The sequence below is a fragment of the Dermacentor variabilis genome, chromosome 6, assembly GCF_050947875.1.
Source record: "Dermacentor variabilis isolate Ectoservices chromosome 6, ASM5094787v1, whole genome shotgun sequence".
NCBI classification, from domain to species: Eukaryota; Metazoa; Arthropoda; class Arachnida; order Ixodida; family Ixodidae; genus Dermacentor; species Dermacentor variabilis.
The window spans coordinates 119,013,785-119,023,988 of record NC_134573.1 but is presented as its reverse complement, the minus strand read 5'-3'; the positions used below and the strand labels follow the sequence as shown (position 1 = coordinate 119,023,988).

The window sequence follows — 10,204 nt, the reverse complement described above, 5'->3', positions numbered from 1 at the left end:
TTACACTGCTGGCTCCATTGCCGCTCATCATTTTAGCGTAGAATTTCCATCTCTCTCCGGTCGTCGTAATGTGGAGCCGCGTTAAAGTTTTTATTTACGGTGGTATCAACCATTGCTCAATGGGGTATGAGCTGCTCATTGTCTTACGTGGCGGACGCATTTAATAACAGAGATGATACGAATATGTGTGTGCATACCTATCGTCACGACGAGCACCGATCAGGGCAATAAGTATGTTGGCATCTTTGTCAAAATTCTATCTGACCTGTGTGTCGTGTGCTAAACAGCTTCGCTGGTCATCCGCCTTCACAGAGTGGAATGGCTCACGAATTAATTTCGGGAGCCCTCATCGATATTAGCTTTCTCTTTAGTGGCATTTGCAATTGATCGTACTACCGGTCCCAGGCGGTCGACCTGGACGGTTGCAGACGGGCACTTTCACCAACCCCTACCACCTGCACCGCCTGTGGCCCGCGCTGCACCTGTCGCCCGGCTGCCCGTGGTGCGAGCACGAACGGGCCGATATGACCCATGTGCTTTGGGAATGCCAACGCCATGAGGAAAAAGGACAAGGAGGAAGGGGGAAGACAACAGCAGGACCCTCTGAAGTGGGGCGCCTCAGTGAGAGATGGCAAGCCGCCCTCCTGAGCGAGGCACCCGAAGACCAGGAGGGGGTCGTCCAGCGGGCCAGGGCCGTTGCCGAAAATCTCGAAAGATTTTCCTCGGGCGGATGGACCCCTGGCAGCCTAGCACCGGGCACCAAGATCAAGTTTATTCCTATCCTATCCTATCCTAGCCAAGCAGTGCTGAAAGCAAAAAAAGACCACTAATTCCTTTATGTACGGTCACTTATAAAGAAAGAATCTAGGCCTCAATCGGCAATTCGAACAAGAAGCTGGAAAAGGAAAGCATTGATGGTGGCGCGTTCATTGGCATTTCAAGCACCATCTCTGAAACTTAACGCAGATGAGAAACATTCCTTCGTACTAGGAACTATAAAGCAAAATTCCGAGACTAGATGGAGCAGGGTACCTTTACTCTGCTCGCACAATTCGCAATGCAGCGAGCCAACCGCGTTCGCGTTGAAGCAAGGACATTGTCACAGATCTTGCGTCCTGCGAATCTTCCTTATCCCGCATCGCAGCAGAAAATTTTCCAGCGGTCATAACCAAGAAGCCACGCTTAAAACCCCGGCTTTCCCTTGGTGTGCACCGAGTCTTGCACTTCCTGGATATCTTGATGTCAATGCTGTCAACACAGAGGCTCAATGCAGCCCGATACAGGTACTGCGGCAGTGGAAGCCCCCATCACATTCGCAGTCCAACCTATTACAAGACGTCATCGATGCTCAGGTACGACCGTATCTTCATCCAGCTATCGAAGTCAATGTCATCCAGCTGGCGAGAGCGGTCACCGCCGGCTGGGTCACGGCAGCACTCGACTCGATCTCTGACGACACCAGCGAGTGCCAGGAAGTTCGTGTCGAGGTACCGTCGTCGTCGTGTGATCGCCTCGGCCGCTTCGGCTTCGGTCAGGCTCGCCAGTGTCGACACGTTGGAAAGCAGGGCCCGGCTCTCACGCACCTTCTCGAACGCCGCGGCCGCCGTCTTGGAGTTGCAGCACGGAGGCACGACAAACCGCGTCGCGTGCTGCAGCAGGGATAGGTTGCGCCGCAGCGCATCACGTATCTCGAACGCATTTTGTTCGTAGTCCCGCTTTTCGTAGTCGTTCACGCTGAGGAGCGTGTAATTTGTTTCTAAGCCTCGCGGAAGCTCCATCATCAGGAAGACGGCGGACTCTGGCGACACCGCGTCGAACGTGACATGGTTAAGGGTACGTATAGTTCGCAGCATGTCACTTAAGGCGGTCGCAGCGTGGTAATCGAACGTCCAGCCACCGAAGATGAGGGAGCAGAGGCTGCGGCTCTTGGCGATCCCTCTCAGCAGCGTCACAGCCTCGGATGTCTCCGTGGCGAAGGAGAGCTGTGCGTCTCGCAGGTAGCGACAGCTGGCGAACACCGTGGACAGCAGGACAGCAAGGCTGCAGTCGACCACTCCGTTCATCCGGACCGCGATGCTGGAGAGGTAGGCGTTCCCGCAGAGTCCGCGGGTAAGTCCCTGGAGTTGAGAACAGGATAGAGAAACGGATGGTTCAAATATCACGTGCGAAGTCTTCGGGCCTTGCTGCAGACATGCGACTAGGTCATCGGTCGCCGCGCAGAAGCAGTTGAACTCTATCCTGCTTCTCAGGTCTCCGTCGCTTACCTGCTTTGAGAAACTCGCCAATCCCGGCTGTGTTACCGTACCGAGACTAAGGAGCTCTAGAGTCCAGTTGACCGACAGGGCGTGTACAAGCGGCAAGGCGGCATTGCCGCTGAGACACGCCTGGCTGAATGATAGCTTCTTCAGTGTCACATTGCCCTCGATCGCTTTCGCTATGTGTTCAAAGTTGTCGCTAGGCACCAGTTGGCCGCTGACGTAAATTTCTGCGAGCGTCGCGTTGTTCGAGATCACCGACGCGAGGGACAAGTAGAGACCCGGGGAGGCGGCGGCGCACATGATGGTCAGTCTCTTCACGTTCGCTCTGCTGCTCAGCGCCCTGGAAAGGTCCAGGAGGTCCGCCTCGTTCAGTTCAAAGTTGTACAGCTCGAACGCCTCGAGCGGCGCACACCGGTTGGCGATTGCGGCGAACAGCGCCGCGAAACCGTAGGGCGACCCGTACGCTCCCGGGGCGCAGCGGCTGACTACCAGCTCATCGATGACCGCACTGCGAGACAACAGGTCCGCCAGCACGTAGCATGCGTCAACCGTGACGAAGAGCTCGTCGACGTGAATCTTGCGTAGGCTGCGGTGGGCGGCACAGCAGCGCACCAGCGCCTCGATCTCGGGAACGTCGATCCAGTTCTCGAGGAACACGAGCGCGCGCAAGGCTTCGCAGCTGGCGAGTAGCTCGCAGAGCATGTGCACGCCGACGCTCGACAAGCGCACACTCACGATCTCCAGCGTGTCGAGCGTGGCCACGGTGGAGCGGAGCGCGTCCATCAGGTCCCTGGGTGGGTAATCGTCAAGCAGGTAGTAGCAGAGCTTGACGTGCCGCAGGTTACGGCTCAGCCGGAGGCCGTCCCGGAAGAGAAAATGATTTTGCGAGATGCGCGACTCGCACAGCTCCACGAACTCGATGCACCGATGCTCCATGAGTAGCCAGTGGACGAGCACGAACGAGTGCCTGCGCTGCATGTTGGAGGCGACCGGAACCACGCGTCCCCGTAGACAAGCCAGGGCCAGCCGTCCTGGACTGACTTCGCGCAGCTCGAAGTTGATGACCCACAGAAATTCATTCCACAGGGAGAGCTCGGCGATGAGGAAACAGCCTTCGGTTGCGCTGGCCGTGCACGACTTGTCGTGGTCCACCTGGCGATGGCTCAGGATGCTTCGCAGGTAGCGAAGGTTCGAGAAGAGCTGGTTCACGGACGGGCACAGGCTGGGATAACTGCCAACCAGGTAGGCGGCGTACTCGCGCAGTCGGCCGCTCCATGGTCCCATCTCGCAGACCTGGGGACAAACGCCTGTCGTGCTTGCACACCTCTCTTCACATACAACAGCAATAATGCGCGGCTTCTGCAGTGCGTGCTGAAAGCAGCGCGTGTACAGCTATGCCGCAAATCGCGCTCCTCGTGCGTTCAAGCTTGCGCTCACGCGCGTTCGCATCAGTTCGGCACAGATACATGGCAAAGGCGAAACGTTAATGTGCGTTAATGTGCGTGTTTTAGAGGTCTACTGAGAAGTTGCACGCTTTAAACAAAGGTGCCCGGCAACGAGTAATGTAAGCACAAATGGCAGACGGGATAAAATTACTCCTAACCTTTTGCCCTTTCGCTGTTTGAAGAATATTAATCGTCACGTAACATTCGAAAAATTGCTCACAACTGAAGTCCGTTTCATACACAGGACGCAACGCTGCAGAAACTACGCAAGTAGTGCACTCATACAGTTGCCTCACTCGTCGCATTTTGCAGCAGTTTTTCTTGATCTGCGACGCCTTCTAAAGAATAAACTGCTTCGAATATTACAACTACAACTTCCAGACGCAAGTTCATGCAAAACTATGCATTTTCTTCTGCACCTAGGCGCACCTATGTTGTGCACCTATGTTGTGCGCCTATGTTATTCCAGTATATGGTGTACTATGTTTTGCTAACGAGTGCAGATCATGCGCTGTGGTCGCTTGTCGCAGAAATGTTTCCGCCGCTCGTTTAGTACTAAATGCGTTTCCACCTCCAACGTGTTTCATGTCGTGAGTGCGTGATATTTTGTGACCGATGTATGAGCCGGCTTTAACATCGGATTTCATTACGCGTACCTCTATCTCTCTTTCACATGTAACACGCTATTCGCGATCGCGGATTCGAGCAATAAGAGAAGCCCTTCTAGTCTTCACTGCATTACCAGCTATGTATGAAACGGAGTATACTCATCTCGTCTTTCGGGAAAGTTCACGTGCTTCTTCAGATTCTCGACATTGCTAGCCTATACTTAACTGATAGTAGCGGGGCCACATCTTTGTGGCGTCGCGATGTAGCTTGCCTACACAGATGCCCGGTTTGACGGTAGTGACACATTGAGATGTAAGGTACTGTTGGCTTCGGCTAACAAAACGCAAGATCACGTGCACGTGACATCGCACGAGATGTCCATGCAACGGCAGGGTGCCATCTCCGTGTCTAGCTCAGTACTGAGTGCCAGAGAACGTATTGTAGCGTATAGTGCACACTCATCAGAAATATTTTTCCTCATGCACGACGCAAGTATAGCATTTAAATTGTACTCAAAGTGTCAGGTTTTACTAGGGGTTTAAAACCACGGTCTGATTATGGCCAAAGCACGCCCTAGCGGGAGACCTTGGATTAACTTTGACCACATAGTGTTCTTTAGCCTCGATCTAAGAACACGAGCGTTCAGGCAAGTTGCGCCCCCCCCCCATCTCCGCCCCCCTTATTAATATGCGACAGCGCGCGGGATCGTTGTCCTTTCTTAATGCTAAGCTTACCTGCGTTTGTCTACATGATGCCCTGACCATAATAGACAGTGAACATTACGAGGACAGCAAACATGCCGATGCACATGTACATGCTCCTGGTGTATAAGCGAAGAGTCAAAGCAAAGTTGATGGCTTAGTTGGTCCGACATACTGAGTCAGAAGCGTAGTAAAAACAAAGGAAATAAGAACGTGGGGTCAGTTTTACGCTTCTTGGGTCTTTTTTCACTCCTGTACCTTTTCTCCAGTAGTGAACTACTTCAGGTTTGCGTGAAGTGAAGTACTTCACGCAAACCTCTGGCATTGCACTGCATTGCATATCGCGTTCACCAGGTTATCAGCTGCACGAAGAATCCACTACAACAAGCTAACAAGCGACGTTGCCTGTTATGTGTACATCGCCCAGCTTTAACAGTAAATGCGCTACATCGTGTTCTTAAATATACATACACACGTGGGCTGCGTTAGCTGAGTTACAATTTATAGAACATTTACTAATCACTATGTGCCACTCCAAGTATAACAAATTGGTCAGCACAATGTCAAAAGCTCCACTAGCCCTTCCCTAGATGTGACCTTTGGCACCGTCTGCATAACATACGATTACTATCAACTAAGAAATGTCAGTCTCTGCCCTAGTCTCAAGCTAATCAGTCCTCCTCGGCCTCTCCCGAGCTTTTCTAACCCTAAGACAATGGTACCATTAAACTTCCGAGCTACAATTACACCAAAGGCGGCACAATCAACCTTGCACATGATGCGAAGAAGTGTATAATTTGTTTAAAGCAACGACACGGGAAGTTCACGCAACTGCATGCATCCGTTATGTCCGTGCATTTATTGCCAGTTACCCTATATTGTGAACGCTGCTGTATATCGCTTGCCACGACTGCACATGCGCGAAGTTTAGCAGGCTCCAGTTTAAGCTTCCCAGGACGGTCTGCCGTATGCCATGTTCGCGCATCAAAATGGCACCACAGGCTGCCCGCTTCGATCCTAATTCATCCGTGGTACTTGTTCTCCTTAGTACCAGCAAGAAATAAATGGTAAAATATGTCATCGATCAGTCATTATTTCTTTGTTGCGACACTGCTATACGTAGAGGGACGCCATCGGAGCGAAAAAATTGTGTCTATGGAAGTCGACAAACTTTTACGCGTCGAAGACCTCCGAGATGGGGCGGGGACAGCGCGCGCAACCCTCAAAGGCCGCTCTAGGCCTAGCACTGTCAAAACAACCTATCTGAATCGCAACCGCTAAACAGCGCCTATAGTTTGCCTCAGAGGAAGACGAGACTAAGTGATGGCTGATTTTACCATTTCTTTTTTTTTTCGGTCACGAATTAGAGCAAGTACCACGAACAAATTAGGATCGAAGCGGGCAGCCGAGATGCTGCAATGCTGTTGCGCAAGCACAGCATACCACAAAGAATTTCGGTAAGCCTGCAACGGTCCCCGGCTGGACTCTGCGCATCCGCAGTCGTGGCAGCCGGTATACGGCGACGCCCTTCTAAAACTGCCTAATTACGTGTATAGATAAACCAGCATTTTCATAATACGGATATCGGAAAACCGGACTGATTGATTCATGTGGTTCAGCATTCAAGCACTAAGGAAATCCACACGTCCGAAGTCGATATGCAATATTACATATTTTCTATATGTATGAGGATATTAATTCCTATATAGGATTTCATATGTTCAGAATATCTAATTATTGGATATGGGGATTACAGAGCATATTTTCTCCTCTCTTATTTTTTTTCACTAAGGAAATCCACACGTCCGAAGTCGATATGCAACATTACATATTTTCTATATGTATGAGAATATTAATTCTTATATAGGATTTCATATGTTCAGAATATCTAATTATTGGATATGGGGATTACAGAGAATATTTTCTCCTCTCTTTTTTTTTTCACTAAGAAAAGCAGCAGTCGGGGCCTAACAAATTGTAGCAGTGTAATTCGGCCTAATTTTGATCCCCCATGGGATTCTGTAACGGGCACCCAAATTTCAGTAAACGACCACTTTCGCATTGGGCTTCCCTCGAAACGGGGCCCTCGCAGCCGACAGTCACACCCGCGACCTTGCGCTCCGCAGCAGAGAGCCACACAGCCACTGAACAACCTCCGCTGCAGGCGTTTAATTAAGGCGTCGCAGCGAGCGACGAAGGGTATATACGGAAGGACCTTACGCTTTCGTCGGAGCGCTGCCTCAGGTCCATCGGCACCACCGACCGCGGAGACCGGCCGCCACCAGGTTTCGGACGCAGCGCTAGGCGAAATCCCTGGAATCGGGCCCGGCCGGACGCTGCATCGTGGCTCGCGCGCTTGACTCGAGCATCTGTGCGTCCGCGTGAGCACGCCTGGCTCGAGGTTGCTTCACGAGATTCACGAGGTTCCACCCGCTCTCGAGACGCTGCGTCACTCTTCCGCAACAGGTCTGACCTAGCGGCGTTTCGGTTCTTCGTCGTTTTTTGATTTAGCATACTAAACCAATCCACGCATGTACTGAATAACTGCAAATACTAATTCGTTGTTCTTGGTTTTGCCTGCTAAGCCAATCGACGTATATACTGAAAGTATACTAAACCAAATCAAGAAGAAGAACAACCTAAACGCCACGAAGTCAAGCCATGCGCGTCAAAACGCGCTATCAACATGGAAATTCTGTTTTCGTTACGATAGCAACTGTACGGACACTCGAGGTGCGTTCGCTCAGTCGGCGCCGCCGTACTGCCACGGTATCACTGGCCACGTAGGGCCTGCGTATGGGATGTTAGGTTTGCAGAGACGCTCAGTGCGTTGGGTTAAATAAAGTTCGTCAGAGACGCTTAAAACTGCTCACGTGTGGCAATGCGAAAGCGTTTTAGTCCATTTGGTGAAATGTTTTTTTTTTTTTTTTTGTCGAGCGTTCCTTGTCAGCGCAAGCGCTCGCCTGCGTTCTACTGCGCCTCAAGGCCAAAATGCATGGAGCGAACTTCCACGACGAAGTTCGGGCGGCAGAAAATCTGCCGCGGCGCGACGCCGTATGTTCGTCGGGCTGCGCTACATGGAGCGAAGACAGGCCGGCCGCCGCCGGCGAGTCGCTACGTTGTTATTAGTGTGGCTAGACGAGGCAAATGCGCTGTCGTGAAACACATGACACAAAAAAATACTTTAACGACAATTATTATCGCTTTTGAATTACGGAACACTCTAAAAACGCGTAAAATTTTGCTTAGAAATGATTTTTAGTCTTTTTTATGTGTTTGAGACATTCATGTGCCGATGTAGTTTAAAGAAAGCGGCGATGCTATGCGTTGTGGCAACACTGGGTGGGTAAACAACTTTCGGCTCCTCCAACTCCGCGGCTCTGTTCTGTGGCTCAACGTGCGCGCGGCTGAAGCAAGCAGACCCGAAAGTAGCGCACGTGAGCTTGTCTAACCATGGCTGTTATTAACTTGTTAAATTCCAGCCGCGCCGCTTTGGATGCCATGAATACGAAAAGCGGGAGACCGGCGTGAACGATAGAGCGGGATCGGGATACACGGACAAGCGGGGAAGCCTAGCCGGAAGTCGGGGCGGATAGTGAGACCTGATTGGCTCGCTTTGGGGCGCCGCTCGTTTGCCGCTTCCGGTATCGTCGCCGCCCGACGAGAGAGAGAGAGACAACTTTATTTATCCCATCTTAAAGGGAAAGGAAGTGCGGGAAGAAGGCGAGGGAGGTTATCCTACTCGCGGTAGGCCTCCTCTACCACCTCAGCCCACCTCAGGATAGCTTCCTGAAGTTCGGGGTTGTAGCTGCGCATGGCAGCCTCCCACAGCTCCCTACTACTTAAAGCTCTAGAAAGGTTAGGGGGAGGGGAGTGGTTCTTGCATTGCCACATAATGTGGACTTTTCTGCGCCAGCTGGATCGGCGGCGAACGACGTTTTCTCCGCCGCCGCGCATCGCGCGTACGCCGCACGGGCGTCGAACGCCGACTATTCGTCGCATATTCGCTCCATGTATTCTGGCCTTCAGTAACGCCAAATCAACACGGGCCAGGCATCTCAACGCGCTCGCGCGCCCGCGAGCGCGTTGAGATGCTTGGCCTCCCGCGAGCGCGTTGAGATGCTTGGCCTCGAAGTAACTCGAAGTACCGCTAAGCGGCGACATTAAGGCTGTTAAAGCGAAAGCTTTACTGGCCGTGAACTTGCGATGTCGCCGTGGCGGTACTCCGAACAGGCACATGACGTCACAACACGCGCCTCGCCGCGGATATTTCTATCTCTCTCTCTCTCTCTCTCGCTCCCTAGTCACTACTGCGCATGCGCCACTAGTAGCACTGAGCCACAGGTGTCCCGCCGCTGCGCAGCGCCGCGCCTTTCCGCCGCCGCCGTTTGGTATGACGTCACACCGCGTTCCTCGTCGTTGCGCTGGCCTCCGCTCGCTTCGCCAGCTGCGTCGCATCCCTGATAACATGTCGGAGGATTGAAAAGGAGGGCTCGCGTGCGCCGCAACCGCAATTGAGGCGGCAGTATGGACCGCGGCAATTCTGATAAGCAGAATTGTAGAATAAGCAGAATTCTGAAAAATCTCTTGGCGCCTGGAATCGACATCGTAACGAGATAAAGAGGAAACGTATCGCCCAGGAAATAGACGAACCACGCGCCCAACGACTGGCTAAACGCTGCAACATAGCTAGACAACCAGACTAACCTGGACTTGCAATCAAGATTAACCAAGGCTAACCATTCTATGCCTTAGCTTGCGCTACGTATATCCTGGCATAGCCGAGCTAAGCCACAGCCAACTTTTATTGTATGCACTCGTGGCGTGGCGCCACCTCCTCCCCAGTGGTTGCGCCACCAGTTGCCCAATGTCACACCCACTAGGCCACACCTTAGCCAACCGAAACGGTGAAGCCGCCGTGGCGTCGTAGAAGCGTGGTCGTCTCGAACCGAGGGGGCCCGGGTTTGATTCCCGCCCACACCTAAAGTTACCAGATTTTCTTGTCAAAGCCATAGATCTACGCTGCTTACAGGACGTCCCTCAGAAGTTTGACGTCAACCGAGCATTTTTGAAGTGTTTTTACCCGTTGTGCCGTCTGCGCAATTTTAATGCGAATCCATTATATGGCTAATTACGCGACAATCTCTTGGCGCAGTCGGCGTGGCTCATCGTTGATACCAAAAAGGGACGA

General features: G+C 52.3%; 1 protein-coding gene across 1 annotated transcript; it reads right to left on the bottom strand.

Annotated features, from left to right (window-relative positions):
* Positions 1–1,249: 1,249 nt before the first annotated feature.
* Positions 1,250–7,392, bottom strand: LOC142585113 (uncharacterized). The gene is made up of 2 exons (XM_075695633.1): positions 7,234–7,392; positions 1,250–3,551 (listed from the first exon to the last, which is right to left on the bottom strand). The coding sequence occupies exons 1-2, from the start codon at positions 7,261–7,263 to the stop codon at positions 1,329–1,331; spliced, it is 2,253 nt and encodes a 750-aa protein (XP_075551748.1). The 5' UTR covers positions 7,264–7,392; the 3' UTR covers positions 1,250–1,328.
* Positions 7,393–10,204: the final 2,812 nt, after the last annotated feature.

Excerpts from the sequence above, each read along its gene's own strand:
- LOC142585113 (XM_075695633.1), bottom strand. The coding sequence starts at position 7,263 with ATGGACCTGAGGCAGCGCTCCGACGAAAGC. Across the intron at positions 3,552-7,233 it reads GGCAGCGCTCCGACGAAAGC|GTCTGCGAGATGGGACCATG; the intron begins GTAAGGTCCTTC and ends GTTTGTCCCCAG.